Source organism: Sitophilus oryzae, unplaced genomic scaffold (genome assembly GCF_002938485.1).
Source record: "Sitophilus oryzae breed Bouriz unplaced genomic scaffold, Soryzae_2.0 scaffold_1297_pilon_pilon, whole genome shotgun sequence".
Lineage (NCBI taxonomy): Eukaryota > Metazoa > Arthropoda > Insecta > Coleoptera > Curculionidae > Sitophilus > Sitophilus oryzae.
In genome coordinates this window covers 2,208,593-2,233,376 of record NW_022145945.1, presented here as the reverse complement: position 1 = coordinate 2,233,376, position 24,784 = coordinate 2,208,593, and the positions used below count along the sequence as shown (strand labels likewise).

Genomic DNA, 24,784 nt, shown 5'->3' with positions numbered 1-24,784 from the left:
TTGGCCTAGTGTATCGACATACCAAATTTCATTTAAATCGGACGATTTTTCACCATTGATGATGGGGTTTCATAGTTCACGAAACGTCGTCAAAATATCATGAAAATCCCCATCTACATTCCGAGTTTCAGCCCCCTAGTTCACATAGGACCCGAGTTACGACGCTCCAACTGAAAGTTGGAGTTCCTTCGGGAACCAACTGAAAGCGGAACTGAAGAATCTGGAAGACTCTATCCGTAACTTGGAATGGATGTCCTCCAACGATCTACGACACTCGAAAAAGTTCCTCAGAACTTACGACCGAGAAAAATCAAAGGTTTTCCTTGATTTTAGTCACTGGGTTTCTAACAGGACACTGTCTCCTCAACGAACACCACAGTAGGCTGAAGCTGAAAAACAACGGCGAATGCAGATTCTGTGGGGAAAATGGGGAAACACCAGAACACCTTATCACTGAGTGCGCCGAGACGACGACCATTCATGCCATGAGTTTTGGTACGGCTGATGTCGAGGATGAAGAGCTGGCCTCTGTGGAGCCGTCTCGGTTACTGGCTTTTGTTAAAGCCCTGAGACTGTATGATGAGTTACAACTCGTTATAACTCAAGAAAGGGGAACACACAATAGATCTGCAAGGTCGCGGTGATTAACTCCCCTCCTAAACATTCTACATTCTACGACGCTCCAAAGACCGATCTCAACTTCTTCATCGGCTAACCACTTTTTCGATCGTTTCCACCTTTCGTGATAGTATGTTAAATACTAAAAGTATGGTAAATATCGTATATTAAAAGAAGTAAATGCAATGGACCAGAAAAAGACAGACGTATAAAAAAAGAAATAGAAAACAAAAAATGTAAAATCCGCGATGTTTCGCTTGCGCGAGTGTTTCGAAGGCTCGACTTAAAATTTTCGCCGATATTGTTTTAATATTTAAAGTGGAAACCGGCGTTGGAACATTGATGGCGACAGATGAAAGGTATTTCGGTAATGAACTAAACAGGGGCGGACTAAGAGGAGTAAGTTTTTTTTCTGAAGCTCATTTAAACATTTTCCATGTAAAAATTACATAAAGAGTACCATTCTTGAATAATAGGTCTATTTTTTGCTGGCCCGCTGCCTCCATCCTCCATAAAAAAACGAGATTTGGTATGTTAGTATAGCATATATTCGGATTGATTGACGTATTCAATTGTTTTCGGTCACTTCCTGTTTGACCGGAAATGACTACAACTTTTGATTTTTAAATAGCACCATCGGTATTTTTTTGAAAATAACACTCTGAATAGAATGTCATATCATATGTTAACTTTTGATATTTTCGCTCATGGTTTATTTGAAATTGTAACATGCGGTTCACAACGACAATTTAACTCGAAATACCAAGTGTATGGTACCAAATTATTCATAAAAAATGCTTTTTCTAAATATAAATATGCTAATGAGCCAGTCTCGTTCCATTTGAAAAATTTGAGATATGTTTAAAAATACGATTTGAGCATCTTTTAACCGGCCGACCAGGATAAGATACTAAAAATATTACACGATCAAATATATTTTTCCAAGGCTCCTTGATTAAAAATTAGTATTTTTAACACAGCCATGGCACTCTAGATTGAAATTTAAAATACATTTTTTATTCGATAATATCAAAAGTTGACTTATGTCATTCTATTCAGAGTGTCATTTTCTATCGAATAAAGTAAAAAAAATACCGAGGGTGCCTCCGGTGTGCATTTCCGGTGAAACAGGAAGTGACCGAAAAGAATTGAATACGTCAATCAATCCTAATTTATGTCGTATACTAACATACCAAATCTCGTTCTTTTTTTATCTGAAAAAATAAAAAAAGCTACAGGGTGTGCCACTTTTGAGAGGCACCCGGGATAACTATAATTTAATATTTCCATATTTAAAATATTTATCTACTCGCATTTTCTTTTTCTCTATACCTAATAATTTTCCCTTGATGATTGCAGGGGTGTTTTTCTTATTAATTCTCTATGAGATTCGACATCGACTATGCATATATATAGGTCTTCATTAATTTTAAGCATAGATTATAATTTTCTTAGAGGGTTGTGCTTTGCAAATTGTACCGTTTCCATAGTAACGAAGTGTAGAACTTTCTGTACAAACACCAATTTTATATATATTTGATACCAATTAAACTTTTAGTTAAAAATCGAGGGCGCGATTTTTAAATTCATTATTGCCAACCTTGTTGCTGACTAACTGGAATTTAAATTTCCCGCTGGCGATTCAGGTGGTAGCTCTGCAAAATGCCAGGTTGCCACATTTATTTTTTTTATTTCCCGACACTGTCGTTCGTTTTGATACTTTATTTTTGTATTACGAGTTTCCAGTTTAAATGAATTGTGTTGTAATAATTTAAGCTTAAAAATTTTTACTAGCAGACTTTGCAGTCGAACATTGTTCTTTTTAGAATCTCTTTTAGTGCGAAATGTACAAGATAGCTTAATAGCCGCTACAAAAAACTCATCGCAACTTTATTAGAATATTTTGAGCTGGAAAGCGGTAGTGGCCCTGTATGTCCCTAAGTGCTGTTAACGAGATGAGTTTTGTTGATGTAAATAATAACTGTTTATATGTTTATAATTAATTTATTTTTGTTTCGTAAAATATTTTGATTAAAAGAAAATATGTAAAAGTGCACAACACTGTGCCGGCCAAGCTTAATCACGTGACTAAAAGTTTATTTGGTGTGACCCATATTATGTAGTTACTACAAAATATTATTTACGGTAAAAAACCTAGTCCGGACGTTGCTTTAAGCGCCGAATTTAACCGAAAAAATAAAAAATCAGACAGAAAAGAAACACGAGGCGGTGGCGCCTCGCGATTCCAGCTCAGCTTGTCTCGCCCCGGTTTTTTACTTTTTCCTGTCATTAAGCAGTGAAAAGTAGTGAAAAGCCCGTTGTGCCACTCTCGCCAAATATTTTTCGAGCACTCGAGACGATATGGCTTTCCCGTCGGAAAGACCCTTTTAATTTTATTTCGAAGGTTTGGTTCGACAGAACAGCGTTTGGCGTTTTTTTTATTATTTCTAGTTACGGTGAATGTGATCGCGTTCTTTTCAATTTTCATCATTCAACTCATCGACGCAACTAATTAGAACATTTTTAGTTCCTTTCACAAAATTAATTAATACTAATCATAGAATGTAGAATGAGTAAGAGGGGGGGGGTTAATCACTGCGACCTTAAAGATCTATTGTGTGTGTGCCCCTCTTCCTTGAGTCATCACACAATCTATAACCCATCATACCCCTGTTGTAGAGGGGACAGGGTATTTCCTATCCTCCTCTGACAACAGTTCTTCCTCCGAGGGTACACACTCTTCCACGGTTGGAGTTTGGCCCTCCGTGCCGCTCTACACAGTCTAGGTGCTTGCACCCGGCGGAGGAACCCGTGAGGTGGAGTGAACAGTACACCCGAAAGTGTATCCCCGCAAAACGCAGCTGACCGACATTTTGTAGATCGTTGTGTTGCGATCCGATCGCCACTACTTCGTCCAGTATAGTCTCTTCTAGAGACGTTTGCTGGTCGGTGGTCAGAGCAACCTCTGGGAAATCCTTTGGCAGCACCGCCATTTTCACTTGTCAAGCAATAGCGGCAAAGCTGATGATACGTCCCTGCTTGCCTCCCGGTGTTGGACGGCTTTCCATCCTGGTTTTTTTCTCTCCCTGCCGGAGAAGAGGTGAGAGGTTCTCGCTCCCGCTCTTGTCCTTTGATGGAGATGAGTCAGGTTGTTTCTTGGTTTCTTTACTCTCCCCTTTTCGAAGGAGTGTTTTCGCTTTTGCTTCCTCTGGAGCAAGTCCTTCGTGGAGCAGTCGGAGATCTCCGTGCTCTGCTCCGCTAAGACCTACTCTCAGAGGATCGTCTAGCCCGCCTGGTTGACCCAGGTCGGGTGAGCCTGGTTAAGCCAAGACCCCCCCACACCCTCTACCAGCGAGACATGACCACAGTCAGTAGAGGGTGCCTGGTATGACGGACAGGGATAGCCCCGTCCGGCATCGTTATATCTCTTGGTGCTATTCCCTGGCCACGACACTACAGCCAGGGACAAGACAATAAGATGCTTCTTAGACCGAGCTAAAGTGCTAGAGGAAATTCCTCCAGCTTCTTCCAAATCAAACCTGACAAGGAGCTTTCCCACCAACCACAAGGTCTTGCATCTCCTAGGGGAAGATACCAATCATATGAAAGACTGCAATCTGAGGCACTGCCGTCTCTAATAGATCACCCCGGCGCGGACTTTTGTTTATTTCATCAGCTGTTCATCGTTAGATATTCAGTTAAATTTTGTATTCATATTTTGTTGGTTGATTTTTGGTATTGTTTGTTATTGTAGTGCAAAAAACTAATTATTTTGGTGTTTAAGTGACATAAACTACTACCCGATATATGATCACTCTGTTTCTCATAAAAAAATACGAAATATTACACGTTTTGTTAAGTGCTTTAACCTAAAAGTGCCCATAAGTTTTTTATTTATCATGATTTTTGTGTGTTTTTTTAAGACTCTAACAATTCATCAATAAAGCTTAAGTGGAGTGTGTTTTTGGTGCTATGCCTCATTTTTGTTGTGTTCCTGGTTGCAAGGATAATTACATTAGACAGCCTAAAGTATCCGGAAGAGCAAGAAAAGTGGGTACAAGTTATAAATCAAGACAGTTCTATTGAAAATATCTTTAATAAATTTAAAAATAATATTCTCCCAGGCTTTCATGTAAACTATATATATCATTTTTGAAATAAAAACCAAAAATCTGAGGAATGATTATGTTTTCCATGTATTCTACAACATATTTATTAATCCGTAGTATCTAACTAGCGTGACGTCATAAATCTCGCTCCGAGGCTGTTCTATTAGAGACGGCATTGTCTGAGGCTATAGAATAAGTAGAATGTAGAATGTTTAGGAGGGGAGTTAATCACCGCGACCTTACAGGTCTATTGCGCGTTCCCCTTTCTTCATCATACAGTCTCAAGGCTTTGACAAAAGCCAGTATCTGAGAGGACCCCACAGAGGCCAGCTCTCCATTTCCGACATCAACTGTACCAAAGTTTATGGCATGAACGGTCTCGGCGCACTTAGTGATGAGGTGTTCTGGTTTTTCCCCATTTTCCCACAGAATCTGCATTCGTCGTTGTTTTTCAGCTTCAATCTACTGAGGTGTTCGTTGAGGAGACAGTGTCCTGTTAGAAACCCCGTGACAATCCGAATATTGTTCTTACTTAAACGAAGAAAAATAATTTTTCTTGGTCGTAAGTTCTGAGAAACTTTTTCGAGAGTCTCAAACCGTTGGATGCCTCCCATTTCAGGTTACGGATGAAGTCTTCCAGGTTCTTGAGTTCCGTTTTAAGTTGGTTTCCGCTTAGAAAGCAGAACGGTTCTGGTCCAGTTAGTGGAGTGTTCGCTCCTTTTCTAGCTAGATCGTTTGCTTTTAAGCAAACGATCGCGTAAAGAAGTTTCACTTCAAAAATGTTTATATATCATTTCTAGCGCCAGGGCTGACACGCTGCAGAGTTGGTCATTGTAATTTAACTGTCAAACAAATAATAAGATATTAGAGCACTCAAATAAGATATAGTCTAAGAGCTAACAACGTTTTCGAGAAAGTATTTCAAGAAAGTTGGCTCTTTGGTATATCTTTTACTATGCTACTTGGAACAGCATGCGGGCCGTCTGGCTGCCGGTACACGTTGCGTTCACTACTGCGCATCGGAAGAAGATCCTATATTTTTTTTATTTAGTCCGGTAAATTCTAGTATTGAATATAAATCGAATAAGTCTTTATAGCGCAGCGCGCAGAGGTTTCGCTTATGAAGCGAGGAGTTCAAGACCGGCTCGGGGTATAAAACTTTTTTATTTTATTTTCGTTTATATTCTGATATGAAAGTACCGTATGATCGAATAAAAACGGCGTCAGCGATGGCTATAAAATGAAGATCGCTGTCATTTTATATGTAAATTTATATAGGAAATGCCATCGATCGTCATTTCCAAGCCAACTGGACGCCGTTTTTATTCGATCATACGGTATTAAATATTTGTTTTTTGAATCACAAGAATTATTTAATACTTTACTTAAATTATTAATATACATATATTTTATACCCCGAGCCGGTCTCGAACTCGGACTCCTCGCTTCATAGGCGAAAGCTTTTCGCGCCGCGGTATAGAGACTCGCTCGGTTCAACTTCAGTACTAGAATTTAAACGACTAATAAAAAATATAGGAATTTTTTTTCAATGCGCAGTAGTGAACGCAACGTTTGTCGGCAGCCAGACGGCCCGCACGCTATTCCAGAGAGCATAGTACAAGATATATCAAAGATCCAGATTTCTTAAAATACTTGTTTTCTCGACGTTGCTAGCTCTATTATTAGAACACTTAATTCCTTAATTGTGAAATTGTACCAATACTGTATTTTATTTTTGTTACAGCTGAAGGCGCGATCCGTGACCGCATGGCGTCCCAGCGGAGAACACACCGGCGAGCTGTCGGTGTTCTGTTGGTGAAACGGGCTGTCGGAGCTGGCGCCAGCAGAGCTCCCTCCAGATCCCGACGCTCGGCTACCCAGCTTGCCGACCGAGTGGCCGCCGAGCCCAGCCGAACGGCGTACCATACCACCCGAACACGAGCCGATGTTGACAGAGCCGCACGCTTCGGGCGGCCAAGCGGGTCACGTGACCGCCGCCGAAACCATCCGACCACGCACGAACGAACGGGAAGTGGTATCAGGAGAGGCCTCCGCATCCATGACATGCAAAGGGAACGAATGACCGACGATAAACATCGAATATTACGACGTCAGATGATGAGACGTTTTCTTTTCGTTAGTTCATCAATGATCAATCAAAAGTAGAATTAAACGGCCTTTAATTGACTTAAGTTAGAGAGGAATTTTGTTTTCAAAATTTACAGTATTTAGCTTTAAAATCTTTATCTGTGTGTTTATTACAGTACTGTCTTTTTAATACAGGGTGCTATAATAAACATGAAATACATTCAAGTACGATTTTCAAATCGTGGTTCGTGTGCATCATACTCCTAAATTGTGGAAACTTACATGGAATAAAATTTAAAGCCTTTTTTAATTATTTTAAATAGAATCTTTGTAACACATTACAAACTATTACTACAGAAAATCAATCAATTTTAAGCTTCATTCAGAACGTCGCACTAAGTGTGGTTTTTCAGAACGTTAAAATTAGTGGTAGGAATTTTCAATTAGTTGAAAAAGTTACCAAACTTTTAACTTTTCCACTAATTATACTTCAAAACTTACGAGGAATGTCATTTATCATCCGTCAAGAGAAAATGTGGTTAGAAATCAAAAGTTTATTTTAGTTTCATAAGCTATAAATATTAGGCTTTGTCTATGGATACAAATGATTACTGCAAGCTGTTGCTAGGATTTTCTATTAATTTTAATCGTGTTTTTTAGACATTGTGAATGATCTTAAACTAAAAAGTATAAAGTGTAATTGAAACCACTAATTTATTCCACTAATTGCGAGGTTCTGAATGAAGCTTCCTCGCAATTAGTGGAATGAATTAGTGGTTTTAATTACACTTTATACTTTTTAGTTTACGATCATTCACAATTTTTAAAAACACAATTAAAATTAATAGAATACCCTAGCAACAGCTTGCGTTAATCAGTTGTATACGTAAAAAAACATAATATTTAGCTTATAAAACAATCCACTTTTGATTTCTAACCACAATTTCTCTTGACGGAAGATAATCAAAGGCCAAAATGACATTTCTCGCAAATTTTGAAGTGTAATTATTGGAAAAGTTAAAATTTGATAACTTTTTCTACTAATTGAGAATGTCTACCTAATTTTGACGTTCTGAATGCTTACATTGAAATTAAAAGAACAAACTTCTATACTAATTGAAACCACTAATTTATTCCACTAATTGCCAGGTTCTGAATCAAGCTTTAATCACAAAACGCGAAAACACGTTTTTATCAAGCTTCATGTTTAAAAAACAAATACAAAACAATTACTGACTCCATGTTAGTTGACATGATCTAAGAAATAAGTCGGATGGTGCGTGCGTGTTGAAATACACTTATGTGTCTTTCACGAAAAAAACATAATAAATTTTATCTTTTTTATTTGTGATATGGGTACTTTTTAAAACCAAAATAGTGCGCGTTGATATTTTTCTGAATTCCTTATTGAACACCATCGATTAAAATCAATCGATCTTAAATCGTCTCTCATGTTTTCTATATTTTTTCAACTACAACACTGCTGGCGACAAGAAAATATGGCCTGGCGATTTATTAGAAAATTATAATGATTTGCGTATCGTAAGTTTAAATATTATGCACTAAACCAAAAAACAACCTAAAACTTTATAGGTCAATGACAGAAAGATGAAAGAAAAGTATCTACGCCACTGCTGTGTATATTAAAGTACAAACGTTAATAAAACTCTATACCTTATAATATATTAAACAAAATATATATGTTTTTGATCGGTGTTCCTTACAAGGTTTTGTTTTGTTCTTTTTAATAAATGAAATGTTTATTTCAAAAAGAATCTTGGTTCTTCTAATCAACATTGGCCCTATAAATATGATCTTATAGAAATTCAATGATAGCATAACTAATATGTAACGAAAATATCAAGATTAATGATATTTTTATTGAGCACAACTTTTCGGAAAACTGAATATTATTTTGTGCTATTGTGTAGAAAATTAATAAGGAACGCCGAATCAGAATCTTGGAAGAATATAGTTATTGTAAATGATGTAACACGAATATGTGTTGTAGAACTGAAAATAGTAACTTAGATTTTTAAAAATTTAAATATATGACCAGGATTGTTCTAATATAAAACAAAATAACACTTTTGTTGATAAAATGTCCGTATTGTGTATCAATTAAATATACATTATGCAGTATATTAATGTATTTCGATCTCTGTTAAGTGTAGAAAGTGTATGGAATTTAGAAAAGATTTAATTGTGTACTGTATTCGAAAAAATGTAATAGAAAAAAATACCGGGTTTTTCACCACATACGACACGGAGTATTGTAGCTAAACGCTTAGATTTTTACAAATTGTAAGTTTTGGGTTCGATGAAGGATTATTAAAGGGATAGGTAAAAAATGGTATAATACAATTTGATAGACAATTAAATTGTGCATCTGATATCCTAAATATACAGGGTGTTCCATTTAAATTAAACAAGTTATTGCCGTTTAAAACCAGAAATTATTTAAAATAACTTTTTAGACACTCTGTATGAGGTAGTATTATTTTGATTATTGCAACACAATAACTGATCAATAAATAAACTTCAGTAAATATTTAGTATTAAAAACTTTGATAACCTTGGAGAAATGAAGCCTTAAAATTTTTACTACAATTTCACAAAATTGAAAATATTTTAAAAACGGTAAGGTGTAAGTGTGATAAACCTTGATCAAATTTACCTTTATTGTAATCGTAGAAACTAAAAATGTAATAATATACAGGGTGTTCCATTTAAAAAAATACAACTTTGATATTTTTCATTTATTTGGGACACTCTGTATCTTGTAAAAATATTTTTAAATTGTAGCTCTAATAGTCCTTCAATGAACCGAAAACTTAATATTTGTAAAAATATAATCGTTTAGCTACAATACTCCGTGTCGTATGTGGTGAACAACCCTGTATATAATTTCACATCACAAGAAATGGAAGGTGCTAAGTAATTCCCAATTTTCGAATTTTTATCAAACGAGAAAAAATATATTATATAGAGCGGAATATTTTGTAAGTAAATGTAAATATATATGATGATAGATAATTTTTTTTTTAATTTGTGATGGAAAATGTACTTTTATAAAATACAACACAAGTTTATTTTCTACTGTTATTTTTGTCTGTTTGTTAAGACTGGTAAAATGTTTAATTTTTGTGATTTGAAGTATACCTGTTGTATTTTAATAAAGTGTCGTGCATGTTTGTATTATTTTTATAATTGTCAAATTATTTAAAATAATTCACCATCAGCTGATACACTGTCAAGAAATGTTATGTACTCCTCCTACTACGTCGGTTTTTTGAGACGTACAGTATTGAAATATTTTAATGAAATTACCAGCGGCGAAGCTTCCTTTGATGCGGGTGATGTCTTATTTAAAAAAAGTCGGAGATCTCCTATAATAAATTAAAATTCTCAGCAAATTTATTCAAATAATTAAATTCAATTTCAATTATTTTTTCCATAGCAACTGTTAAAATTGTCTTATATTAACCGCAAGGGTAGATTAAATAAAGCAGTGCAAAGAAATTTCACAACATCTTTTGGGTTTAAAATTTTTGACTTTTTCGGTTTGTAACCGCTACATGACTGCTCAAGAAAGCTATGAACTTGCTATATCTACAAAGTTTATATGTTACTATACTACTACGGAAATTTAAACGGTATAGCTTATCCTTACCTTGAAATATTAATGTTTTCATTGACCAGTATTGTACTTTTTAGCATTGAATAGTACGACCATAACCTGGACGGCTGCATTTTCTTTGATTTTTCAGAAAAATATGCTAAAAGTATGTTTTCACTAGATCTTTCTTCTCGCACGTTTTTTAATTGCTTCCATTTTTGAAAATTTTTGTAATCCTTTTCATAAATTATTCGGGATTTAAATGGAAGTAGTTTGGATATGGCGTTTGTCGTCTCAGCCTGAATATCTGTTGGTAATTTACTTATTTCGTTTTGAGCCATTTCTGGCTTCAATTCAATCAACAATCGACGCGAAAGAGAATTAAAAAATATTGACTCAAAACTGACAACTAAAGAGACAGCTTTATTTATTTGTCAAATTACATAAAACCATTGACGGAAATTGATTTGACAGAATTGATTGAAAATTATTGAATTACTAATATCGCTATTAAAAAATAAGGGTTGATTGTAGAAGGGTGAAAATTTAGGGTTATATGTATTTTTTAATGCCACATTTTTTGAAAAATATTTGAGTGATAACCCATATGCATGTCCCTGATGAATTTATCGCCACTTTTTTAACATTAAAGTATAGTAACTTATAGTAACTTTTATCCTCAAAATTTCATTCGAATCACTAAAAGCACTTGGAAGAAAATTATAATAACTCGAAAAATTATTAAGATTTTAACACCCTGTAGCTACGAAACAAAGCAGAATTGGACCTATGTTGATATGGAAAATAAATCTTATTTTTACGCGAGGAATCTCCCCACGAGAGATGGCACATGTTTTTAGAGACACCCTGTATATTAGATTGTAAATTAACAACTATCAAATTTTTCATCAAATATCTTTTATAAAAAATATTTCATAAAGAAATTTGATAGTGTAACGCCAACCCAGCACAATATTTTTTCTACTCGTAATAAATTCCTTGAAATAATAATTTCTGAATATTTTTTAAAACGTAACTCGCTATGGAAAAAAATATTGTCTTATACACGACGATAAAATTGCATTATCGTCTCCCGAAATTCTATTACTCCCGAAATCTTTTCGGTCGACGATAAAATACCATTTTATTTTATAAATTTGCTATCATCCTTCAGTTCTATGGTGTATACAGAAAAAATAAAAACTATTGAAGAAGGACCTTCAAAACATATTTATTTTGAATATTAATACTAAATTAAAATCGTGTATTCGTCATTTTAGTTAAAATGTTTATAAGAGTGAACACTGGTTGCGTGGTTGTAAGGCACTCAATAAACTTTTTTGTTGGCCTTGTCTACTATTTTATCTAACACACATCTTTGTTTTTTATTACCTAAATTTAGTTCTTTTTTTAATTGATTATTTTTTTAACCTGTTACTTTTTTTATATTTTATTTTTTAGACTTTAATAAAAAAAGAAAAAAACCTTATTGTGTTGGTAAAATGTTAATTCCAGTTACTTATTACATCCCCTTGTATTGACGCCATGCTACGCCGCTGGATATTACAATTCTAATATGTGACTAATTCGAGTCATTCTTCTAATTATAATATATTGATAGTTATGTTAATATTATAAACTGCACCTAACATGAAATTAATACATAACCAATATCCTATAAAAATATTCTTAAAAAAACATGAAAAAAAAACTGATATAACTGTTGAAACATGTAATTAATGATCAGAAGTCAGTTTTTTAAGATATAGGTTATATATTCTTTATGGTCTTTGTACAAATAACCTTTGGTGTAAGATTTTGTAACTTTTAATATCTTGCATAGGATTAGGTCTCAACTCAAGGGATACTGTTGTAATGATCTCGATATGATGTAAAATGTAATATTTAAGTGTGGACTAGACTGTGAAGATGAGCATTATGAACCATATATAATTTTTTAGCCATTTAACAGTTTTACCAGGAACGGAATAACTTGGCTTTGGAAGTATTTTATTGCAGATGACTTGTTATATTATAGTTATTTACAGTCCAAGTGTGTTTATGAACAGGATTACAACAACGAGCGTGAACGATTAGAACGACGAGGTCGTAGACCGAGTCGTTCTAATCACACGAGTGTTGTAATCATGTTTAAACGCACGTGTCATGTACAACGTTTTATCTACAACCGAAAAATAAGAAAATGCTGTTTTAATTTTCGTTTATTAGTCGCCCACCTTTAACACCTTTAACTATGACATTTGTCACATTTTTTTTCTGAAAAGTCAGTTTGCCCTGTCAAGTAAACGCGAGCACTTTTTACCCAGAAAAATCATTTTAAAAATTAGAATTGTTTTGAAGAAGTGTAAAAAATATGTTATTAATATTTATAATAATTAGTAGTAGGAGTTTGTACAAAATATTAATATATTTAGATGTTTACGTAGTTGTTTTTCATTATTATAAAAACTAGTTGTGTTATAGATTCATAACACCACTAGTTGTATTATGTATGAATCTCATAACGTAACTGAAATACTAAAAAAATAGTGATGTAAAAACGTTATAACTAAACGGTTGTAGATAAAATAAATGTTTACTCTGATATTATTTCTTTAGTTTTTCCCTGTTTGTACCAGTCTGCTAATTTTAAATCATAACTAATGTAACTATGTTAAACATTTTATAAAAATAACAATTAAATTATCTTATAAAACATAACGAAACATTCAAACTTGATTGGGCTATCTAATTTAAATACTTCTCAAAGCTGGAATAACACTTTTTAAATATAATAAGCCAATTTGTCTCCTATTATGATACTTATCCAAACATTTAATTCATATACACCTGATACCTTACGATCGAGTAGAAAACGGCGTCACGGTATTCTCTGAAAAACAATCGATTCATGATTTTGTCAGGCGGACACGAGTGTGTCGTTTATTAGGAATTGGCATACAAATTTGAGTTTTACTGTCAGAAAGATATTAGCATCGATACTCATTTCAGAAGTTACCATGACGTCGTTTTTTCGATTGTCGGTTAATATAATATTATTATTGATCTGTTAAGAACTCTATAACCAAATGAACTAAAAAAATTGTGTGATGTGATAGGGATTGTGCTTAGTGCAAACGAATGGTGTGTCTAAAAGAACGGACTTATGTACGAATTATAAGAGTGTAAAGGATGTTAATGTAAAAAAATAGATGTAGAACGTAAAAAAAAATTAAAGCCATGATTTTGAACAGATTGAGAGTACAAAATTTTAAAATTGAAAGAAAGAATAATTTTAGAATTCAGTGTTTCGACTTTTTGGCGGAGTTATATCTATTCTGAACAAGAAAATGTATCGTCAATTTCGAATGGCATACTGCATTAAATCTGAAAAGTAGGATATAATACAGAATAATTTTGTTATTATAAAGCAAAATTAACTTATTAGCATTTTTTTTAACTCAGTAGCTTTGTTTTCTATTACTATCTACTGCCCTGTGCTAAAGGTGTACATGGAACCCTGTATCATACTTGTAACCGCCATAGATGGTAATACACCAAAATATACCTATATAGGTATCTATGCCACAGTAAGACCTGTATCTAGAATTTTTGATTTTGGATATATGAATAGTTAGGGTGTCCGTTATTTCCCAAGTTGATTTTATTTTTGCTGCCGCCCTCTGAAACTTTAGTTTTAGCTCTGAAAAAATTATCCAACTTAAACAAGCTCTTTTTTAATTTAAACCCTGCCGGGGAATCATGATACTTTTTCCATTTAAATATAATGGGATTTTCTAACCCTTTGCATTTAATTTTTTATCTCCAAAGCAAATGAACCTACACTTTCGACAAAGACATATTCAAATACAAAATTTTACGTTCTACAGAAAAGGTCTCTTTGGTTTTTTCAATAAAAACATTCCTTTAAAAGATATTCGCGGTCAAAGTTATGCACATAGTTTATATCAAATTTTTCTATCATTCACTGCAAATTCTAATTGCGCCTTTTGACTTTGACTAAAAAAGGATCTAGAGCCATACTTTTTTCAATAAAACAATATTTCTTTACCAACTTTAATATGGAAAACTAATATTGCGCCATATAAGTATGATCAATTGATCAAAACTATAATTTAAGGTTATTGTTTCATTGCCTTTCAGTGTTCGTAAATATGTGTCAATTGAAGAGAATGAACAAATTTCGAGTGGTATTTATCTTAAATATTACTTGTACCGAATTAATTAAATTAAAAGAAATAAATAAAATTCAAAGAATTTGCAGTGAATGATAGAAAAATTTGATTAAAAACTATATGCATAACATAACTTTGACCGCGAATAACTTTTAAAGGAATGTTTTTATGGAAAAAACCAAAGAGACCTTTTTTTGTAGAGCGTAATTTTGTATTAGAATATGTCTTTGTCGAAGCTGTAAGTTCATTTTCTTCGGAGATAAAAAATTAAATGCTTAAAAATTAAGAGCTTGTTTAAATTGGATAATTCCTTTTAGAGCAAAAACTAAAGTTTCAGAGGGCGGCAGCAAAAAAATAATCAACTTGGGAAATAATGGACACCCTAATGAATAGATATTTCATTCCATTCGAAGTTCATACTAATTGAAACATTTATAGTTTTCCAAATTTTTCCATATGTCATGTGCAAACCGTTTCGATATTAACTGCAAGTTAAAAATTTCCAGAAATTCTAGTACAAAGGTAGATGACGAAAAATATTTTAAACTATCTAGCAATAACATCAAATAACAATGAAAGAAAGTTGAAAACATGCATACTAGTTGTGCGTTTTTCTAATTTTAGAGTCCGGTGATATAATATTTAAGTATTTCTATAGTACACTGTTGAGTGCGCTTTGTAAAAAACATGAATGTTTTTAACTATGATGTGATATCGTCAGGTAGACATATAGAACACGATACTTACTAACCCTAGTAACTTGTAATATTTCTAAGTTAAAGAAGGAAATGACGAATTTAGTCGTTTCTATATGTCTTATAATGTTATCGCACCTATATATATTATTTAGTTGCAATGTTAATAATATATTAATTTTAATAACATTTTAATTTTTACAATCACTACTTGAACTCAATAAAATATTTTATAAGCTGACAATTGTTTTAATCGATTAGATTCCCAATGCTCTATTCACTTTATTTGTTGTTTATCTTATAAAGCCATTATATGGCAATATGGATTATGGCCAAATGGATGGAGAATATTATCTTAACCATCTAAGATTCCTAATCGCCAATAGTCCTGAAGAACTACAAGCATAAATTAATGAACTAAATACAGCCAGCAATAAAGTAGGTCACAAAATGAATTTAATAAAACTAAAGTAATGTACCGGGTGTCCCACTAAGAATAGCTCTCGGCTGTATCTCGGAAAGTATTAGCCGTAGGGCTTACGGAAAAAAAAATATTTATAACTAAAGGGGCTATGAGAAATTGCTGGAAATTATTTTCAAATTTGTAAAACGGCCGCTAGGTGGCGCAACTGCTATGGAAAAAGAAAATAGACTTTTTACAAAATTTTGCCTAGATAATGGGTACTATAAATAATAGCTTCATAATCTTCAGTAAATTTTGGATTTTTTTGTTAGAACCATTTTCCCATATCTGTAAAATAAAGTGGTGGGGGAAGGTTAGATCTATCTTTATTTAAATATTAATAACTACGGACTGGATGTTCAGAATCCAACAAATGAGGGCTCGTTTAAAAGAGCGTTTCTTACTCTATATTATACCATAATAATAATAATAATAGTGTTTTGAACGTAGACGCTAGGGGGCGCTTTCTTACAATTTAACAAACATAGCGCGTTTTTTCAAAAAAAATCAATACGATAGTATGTGCTATTTTAGCTGGTAATAAAGAGTAGTAAAAGCTTAAAAAGTCAGCGTAAACCGCATCTTGATATCTTCTTTCAAACAGAAGATTTAGTAAAATTAACAAAATAAACAGTAAGTAACAAAAAAAAATAAGATATAAACAGTTAGTTTATTTTAAACGAAATACCAGAATACCATAATACCAGATGTATTAATATCTAACAATTAAGATATATAGTATAGATATGTAATATATATATATATATATATATATATATATATATATATATATATATATATATATATATATGAAATGAACAAAATTCTTACAGCTTTGAGTGTATATTAATAAATAATATTTTCTTGCCTTTAGCTGTGTATTTTTTCTAATTTCGAAAAATCGAAAGTAGAGAAAAAATAAAAATAAAAAGTAAAGAAAATTGTTTTGCTTGTCGTAAAGGGGGAACCAAGCTCCACTCCCACAACCGGTTTCTGGGCCTACCCTTCATCAGGTGGGCTGTCCAGGGGTTAGTTCTCACCGATACGGCAAGCAAAACTTCTTCTATCTACAGACGATGTCGTAAAGTGTCGGTGAGATATTAGGCTGCCCAGGGGTTGGTTCTCACCGATACGGCAATCGTCTGTAGATATAGAAAAAGTTTTGCTGCCGTATCGGTGAGAACAACTGGACAGCCCACCTGATGAACAGTAGGCCCAGAACCGGAATGAGTGCTTTTCCCCTTTACGACAAGCAAAATTTTCTTTACTGACCTTAATTTCTACTCGATTTTTCGAAATTAGAAAAAATACACAGCTAAAGGCAAGAAAAATATTATTTATTAATATACACTAAAAGCTGTAAGAAATTTGTTCATTCATATATTTGAGCAGGCCGAAAAACGCTCTTTACCATCTTTTGACGGGAGATGCACTAATATCTCACCGACACTTTACGACATCGTCTGTAGATATAGAAGAAGTTTTGCTTGCCGTATCGGTGAGAAACAACCCCTGGACAGCCCACCTGATGAAGGGTAGGCCCAGAAACCGGTTGTGGGAGTGGAGCTTGGTTCCCCTCTTTACGACAAGCAAAACAATTTTCTTTTTACTTTTTATTTTTAATTTTTTCTCTACTTTCGATTTTTCGAAATTAGAAAAAATACACAGCTAAAGGCAAGAAAATATTATTTATTAATATACACTAAAGCTGTAAAAATTTTGTTCATTTCATATATTTGAGCAGGGCCGAAAAACGCTCTTTACCATCTTTTGACGGGAGATGCACTAATATCTCACCGACACTTTACGACATCGTCTGTAGATATAGAAGAAGTTTTGCTTGCCGTATCGGTGAGAACCAACCCCTGGACAGCCCACCTGATGAAGGGTAGGCCCAGAAACCGGTTGTGGGAGTGGAGCTTGGTTCCCCCTTTACGACAAATAAAACAATTTCCTTTACTTTTTATTTTTTAATTTTTTCTCTACTTTCGATTTTCTCGAAATTAGAAAAAATACACAGCTAAAGGCAAGAAAATATTATTTATTTATATATATATATATATATATATATATATATATATATATATATATATATATATATATATATATATATATTATATATATATATATATATATATATATATATATATACTCTATATATATAGATATTAATAATAGTGAACAAGAAACGATGATTCAGTGAAGTCATGGTAGGCTTTGAAAAAAAATTGCTTTTCGCATAATAGTATAAACGTCAAATCGTTTTTTTTTATCTTTTAAATGCTTTTTCAAAATGTCTTTATCTTTGAAGTAGTTGAAGTTGTTGGCATTTTGAAAAAGCAATCAAAAGATATAAAACGCTGCTAAGACTATCAAAATGTTGATCTAATAACAATTTGACGTTTATACAATTACGTCAAAAGCAACTTTTTTCCAAAGCCTACCATGACTTCACTGAATCATCGTTTCTTGTTCACTATTATTAATATCTTAATTATTAGATATTAATACATCTGATATTATGATATTTTGGTACATCGTCGATTTTAAAATAAACTAATTGTTTATATCTTATTTTTAGGTTAGAATGGGCATAATCAAGAGGGCTACTGATACCGTGTTGTAAAAGTAAGGTAATTAAGGGCTTATTTTTTTGGTATTTATTATAATTTTGCTAATATCTTCGGTTTGAAAGAAGATATCAAGATGCGGTTTTCGCTGACTTTTTAAGCTTTTACTACTCTTTACTATCAGCTAAAATTACATATACTATTGCATTTAATTTTTTTGAAAAAACGCGCAATGTTTGTTAAATTGTAAGACAACGCCCCCTAGCGTCTACGTTCAAAAGCTTATTATTATTGTTTATATGGTACAATATAGAGTAAGAAACGCTCTTTTAAACGAGCCCTCGCTTGTTGGATTCCGATCATCCAGTCCAGAGTTATTAATATTCAAATAAAAATAGATCTAACCTTCCCCCACCACTTTTTGGTAGGTAGAAAATGGCTCTAACAAAAAATATTCAAAATTTACTGAAGCTTATGAAGCTGTTACTTATAGTACACCTTATCTAGGCAAAATTGTGTAAAAACTCTATTTTCTTATTTTTTGTTGCAGTTGCGCCCCCTAGCGGTCGTTCTACAAACTTGAAAATAATTTCCAGCAATCTCCCATAGCCTCTTTAGTTATAAATATTTTTTTCCGCAGCCGCTACGGCTAATACTTTCCGAGATACAGCGGAGAGCTATTCTTAGTGGGACACCCTGTACAATGACCTAGTGGAAAGAAAAGACATTCTAATAAATACCACAACACTGGAACTAGTAGAAGAATATGTATATTTGGGACTAATACACAGTTCGGGATCTCTACTACCAGAAATCATCAGAAGAATTAAGTTAGCATGGAGTACTTATGGAAAAAATTCAATCATATTTAAATTTAGATTGCCACTCTGTCTAAAGAAGATAACATTCGACCAATGTGTACTACCAGTCATGACCTATGCATGCGAAACCTGGATACTTAAAACGGGCATCATAAGGAAAATGCAGGCCGCACAACGCTCAATGTAACGAAATATGCTGGGAATAACGGTTATTCCCCTTTTACGGTCTCTCTTGGTTATTCAATAACCAAGAGAGACCGTAAAAGAATAGAGTGAATACGACAAAAGACCCAGGTAATAGATGCCATCCACAGATTCAAATCCCGCAAATGGCAAGAGGCAGGTCACTATGTCTATACTATCTAAGGGTGCAGCCACACTATCCTAAAAACGGCGTATCGGCGTAACGGCGTAATGACCTTGAATAGATTTCCAGTAATTCTATTGGCTGAAAAATTCATCTGTCAGAAATTTTATCTGTCAAATATTTCAGCCAATAGAATTACTGGAAATCGATTCAAGGTCATTACGCCGTTACGCCGATACGCCGTTTTTAGGATAGTGTGGCTGCACCCTAAGAAACACAGCATAATTGGAAATGGTTGAATATGCTGAAAATGATAATGCTGATGATAATTTATTTATAAATAAGGGGTTCTTCTCGAGAGTAAAAGAAGGCTAAAAGTAAACCGTAAAAATATCGTTAAGAGTTGTTCTTGGGTATAATTAGGATCTGCGAATTTTACTTAATTAATATTTTTGCTACTAAATAGCTAGACTGGTTTAAATTTTTTATTCCCACAAACTACAATTTAAAACAGTGAACACTGATAACTTTATACCAAAGCTTGGTAATTATGCAGTATAAGTGTTTTTCGTATTTTTAGAGATTTCTCAAAAATTGTTTTTTTACGTGATTCTAGAGACCAAATACAACACAAATCCGTGTGCGCACGTTGAAATTTTTTTTTACTCCTCTTCATATCGAGCGTTTGTTGGGCGGGTTGGTTAGCGTGGTTATTTGGAGGGTGTTAGGTCAGATAACCACGCTAACCAACTCGCCCAACGTTCGATATGAAGAGGAGTTCGGCTCAACTTGTCAAAAGAACAACAACAGAAAACATCAACATCAGAAAAAAAAATTCAACGTGCGCACACGGATTTGTGTTGTATTTGGTCTCTAGAATCACGTAAAAAAGAATTTTTGAGAAATCACTAAAAATACGAAAAACACCTATACTGCATAATTACCCACAGTTTTATATTGAATATAAAGGTATTTTACCAAACAATAATTTTGTAAAATACACCTATTTTTACTAATGTCACATTTCTGTCACTATTTGGCATTTGACACATTGTATTATTTGGTTAAAAATTTCTAGAAAATATAAAATGGCTTACACAGAATCAGATAAGCCTCAGTATTATCCTGAAAACTATGTAAGTCCTAATATACTTTTTACACTAAACTCGAATGAAAATAATATATTATTTTTAGGATTACTCTGCTCCATACCATGACGAATTTGGCTACAACAATTTCAATAACAATTCTCCAAAATTTTGGTCCTCTGTACCAGAAAATAATTTGAATGCAGTCCTGCCCACGGTGGACTACTTAAACGAACGCAAATGTCCAATATATATTCACGACATCAAAAAAGATTCGAGCGTATATAATAATTACAATCAAAAAAACACTGTGAATTCTAAAGCTAGAAATCTCCACACTCAAAAGATGGCGGGAGTTCAAAATTCTTCGAAATTCATCTTGGATAAGTTAGAGGAATCCTACTGGGCCATGTGGAAACCAAAAAACGAAAATGTACAACATAAATTTTATGAGGATGAAGAGAAAATGTCAGAGATTCGATTACATAGTAGAGGTATTATAGTTTGCAGTTATATTTTAGTGTTAAATACTTTAAAATTGCTGTGAACAGTTATAGCGGAGTTGACTCCCTGTGTCCAACTCTGTTTGTGGGAGTTTTACAATTTAAAAAAAAACACTATTTTTTATGACCACTTGAATAGATATAACAAAACTTTTATTTCATATTCTCATTGCTGCTTTTTTGTTATACAAGATGGTGTTATAACATTTTCAAACCACTGCATCTTTGAATTATTATCAACTTTCATTTTTTAATTACGGACTTCGTAATTAAAAAATGAAAGTTGTTTATGCGCACTGGGAGTAAAAATTCAAGACTGTGACACACCAGCTAGTGGTAACGAAAAATTGTAACAATGGAAAAATTGATAAGCCAATGAGGGAGTTGAGATTAGTGATGGGAAAAACCGATGAATTTTAATAATCGAGTACTCGAGTTTCAAGCGATTTCAATAATCGAGCTATCACTCGAGCGAAATTTCGCTCGTATTTAAATATACGGTTTTTCGCCATCGCCGTCGCTTGTACTTGTACTCGTAACGCCAAGCAGTAAGCTGCGTGCGCAGAGTGCATATCCTTTCGATGATAGTGGCAAGCTACAAGCGACGAGCGACGAGTAGTTTCGCTTGATCATGCATCGAAGCCTTGTCGATGTAGGTGGTAAAATTCATACTCAGTCACACAGTTACGTAACAGATAACGTCGTATAGTCCTATAATTAACAACGCGGTCCGAATCAAAAGAACAATCTGTTGTTTAAAGATATTTTATCAAAAATACTGATAAAATATTGCCAATCTGCAATGTTGTAGCAAATTCGCTCGATAGGATCGCTTGTGTTCGATGTCGGTTATTTCAATAATCGAGTACTCGAGCGAATTTTCGCTCGAGTTATCCCATTACTAATTAAAACGTCTTTGAAGCGTCATAACTCGGGCACTGTGAGCTAGGGGGCCGAATCTTTTCATGATATTTTGACGACGTTTCGTCCACTATGAAACCCGTTGTTTTGACGCAAAAAACGTCAAAAATTGATGTCGTCCGATCGCGACCAAATTTGGTGGGTAGGCTATGTGAGCGACGGTGCATACGGTGCCACCCTGCAAAGTTGGATACGACGTTTCGTTTACATCTTCATCAGGGTGGGACTAAGGATTTGATATTGAAGAAAATGTGTGTCAATTTCGGCATAATTGGGGACGGGCTACAGGATGACGCCCTCGACGTTTTGAACCGATGCATCTGAATGGACGAAATTATCAGGAATTTTCTTAATTATGGGTCGATTGGAACCAAATTCGGCACGTGGATAGAGGTACCCGATTAGAGTCCTCAGATGATTAGGCGGTCATTTTAATACAAACTTTCTGAAAGTGAATCAAATTATTTAATAATTTTTAATTTATTACTTTTTCAACATTTCGAACTACACTTTTTCAAACATGTCCTTCAAATCCTTCATTTTAACAGCTGTTAGTAAGAAGTTTCACTTCAAATATGCGTACATAGTGCACACACAATTTTTTTATTATTTTTTGAGAGCTTTTAAGGTTCCAAAATATATCTCACTTATTCAAAAAATTCATTTTAATGAGATTTTCAACAATAAATTAAGTGTAAAGCTTGATTTTCATGCATCCGTTATCCGACGATACGATGATACGATATTAATTTTATTGGTTGAATTTAAAGACTTCGATTGGTTGGAAACGATTAACCAATAAAAGCCTTTAAATACAACCAATAAAATTAATATCGTATCATCGTATCGTCGGACAACGGATGCATGAAAATCAAGCTTTCGATAGAGAGAGAGAGATTAGATTTTTCGTTAGAAGATCTTGATAATTATAGATATGAATTTTTCCAATAAATGTGACACATTATTGGTTTTGGAACTTTAAGAGGTTAAAAAGGTCTTTAAAGTAAATTCGAGTTCTTAAAGTAATTTTTGCTTATTATTTTAATTGTTATTTTATGTGTATATTTTAATACAAATACATTTTTTGTATAGAAATTATCTACAGAATGTTCTAGGGACGAAAAAATTATCAAACAACGCTAGAGGAGACACGAACGACAATTTAGTGAAACACTTCAAAGCAAAAAAGTTCATTTCTAACAGTTCTACAGCTTCTTGGTCTGATAAAGAAGCTCAGCTAGGTGTATTTCCAAAAATACACAGCATCAATTCAACGATAGAATCAAAAAAATCGTCTGAAAGATATACAAGAAGAAAGCCGATTAAACCTATTAAGAAAGATCCAGTATCTGAAGAAATCCAAACTGATGCTCATTATCCGGTTATTTTAAAAGAAACTGAAACTACATTAGTTGAAATAGCAGTGCCAGAAGTAAAGCAAACTGAAGATCCAGTAGTAGAAGAAGTAGTAGTAGAAGAAGTAGTACCAGAGATTGTTGAAAAGGAAGTTGAAAAGAAACCGGTAGATGTCAAGCGATCGAGTGAAAAATCTTTGCAAAAACATAAAAAGTCATCTCCGCGTCACAAGAAAACTCATTCCAGAAATACTAAAAAGACTAATAACGAAACGGCCGAAGCTAAACCAGCAAATAATGACGATACTGGGGCGTTCATTGATCACAAAGATTCCATAATAATCACCAAAGAAAAGCAAGATAAGGTGGAGAAGAAGTACTATCAGCAACCAAAGTGCATTCGGCTGTACCGGAAGTCTGGAGGTGGAACTTACATCAAAGGAGGAACTTATCCGTTGAAGTCTTGTTTAAAGAGAGATATCGCTCATCCCAAGGGAAATTTTAGGTTAGGAGCACCGGGAAGTCCCCTATTTGTCACTTCAGGTTCATTTCTGAATAATAAACGAAAATAAAGTACAAAATTTCTTTGTTGGACGTCGTGTTTAGACGAATTTGATTAAAAATATTTCAGTAACATCTTGTGATCTTGTGTCTTTTGATGAATCTTAATCTCTTAATCAATAATATTCAATCTCAGATGTATAGTTCATATCAAATAAAATTTTAGTCACGTGATTAAGCATGACCGTCACTGCGTTGCCCACTTTTAAATATTTTTTTTAAACAATATATTTTAGGAAACAAAAATAAATGATAAATTATAAATATATACACATTTATTATTTACATCAACAAAATTCACCTTCTTAACAGCAGTTAAGGAACAAAAATGGCAATTACTACCGCTTTCTCGTTCAAAATATTCTAATAAGGTTGCGATGACTTTTTGGTAACGATTATTAAGCTCTCTTGTACACTTCGCACTAAAAGAGGTTCTAAAAAGAACAATGTTCGACTGCAAGGTCTGCTAGAAAACATTTTCAAGCTTAAAGTATCACAAAGCAATTCATTTAAACTAAAAAAAATACAAAACTAAAGTGTCAAAACGAATGATAATGTCAAGAAATAAATAAATAAATGAGTAAACTTGACATTTTTAACAGCCACCTGAATCCCCAGCGGGAAATTTATATTTCAGTTAGACAACCCGGCGCCGAATTATGTCCAGAATTAATTCAAAAATCGCGTTCACGATTATAGTACGAAAGCTACCAACGTTTTCGAGAAAGTATTTTAAGACGTCTGACTCTTTGATATATCTTTTACTATGCTCTCTGGAACAGCATGCGGCCCGTCTGGCTGTCGATACCCGTTGCGTTCACTACTGCGCATCGGAAGAACATCCTATATATTTTTTTTAATTTTAGCCCT

General features: G+C 33.5%; 2 protein-coding genes across 3 annotated transcripts in view; both read left to right on the top strand.

Moving 5' to 3' along the window:
- Positions 1–7,508, top strand: part of LOC115874545 — a 92,457-nt gene extending 84,949 nt beyond the window's left edge. The window contains exon 6 of one of the 2 annotated variants that reach the window (XM_030889721.1): positions 6,472–7,508. In XM_030889721.1, the coding sequence (XP_030745581.1) occupies positions 6,472–6,546 (75 nt within the window). In that variant the 3' untranslated portion in view covers positions 6,547–7,508. The remainder of the gene's footprint in view (positions 1–6,471) is intronic. The other variant, XM_030889720.1, reaches the window with a different exon arrangement.
- A 13,019-nt stretch (positions 7,509–20,527) lies between these two features.
- Positions 20,528–24,092, top strand: LOC115874543. The gene is made up of 3 exons (XM_030889718.1): positions 20,528–20,622; positions 20,681–21,068; positions 23,114–24,092. The coding sequence occupies exons 1-3, from the start codon at positions 20,575–20,577 to the stop codon at positions 23,923–23,925; spliced, it is 1,248 nt and encodes a 415-aa protein (XP_030745578.1). The 5' UTR covers positions 20,528–20,574; the 3' UTR covers positions 23,926–24,092.
- Positions 24,093–24,784: the final 692 nt, after the last annotated feature.

Excerpts from the sequence above, each read along its gene's own strand:
- LOC115874543 (XM_030889718.1), top strand. The coding sequence starts at position 20,575 with ATGGCTTACACAGAATCAGATAAGCCTCAGTATTATCCTGAAAACTAT. Across the intron at positions 20,623-20,680 it reads AGTATTATCCTGAAAACTAT|GATTACTCTGCTCCATACCA; the intron begins GTAAGTCCTAAT and ends TATTATTTTTAG. Across the intron at positions 21,069-23,113 it reads GATTCGATTACATAGTAGAG|GGACGAAAAAATTATCAAAC; the intron begins GTATTATAGTTT and ends AGAATGTTCTAG.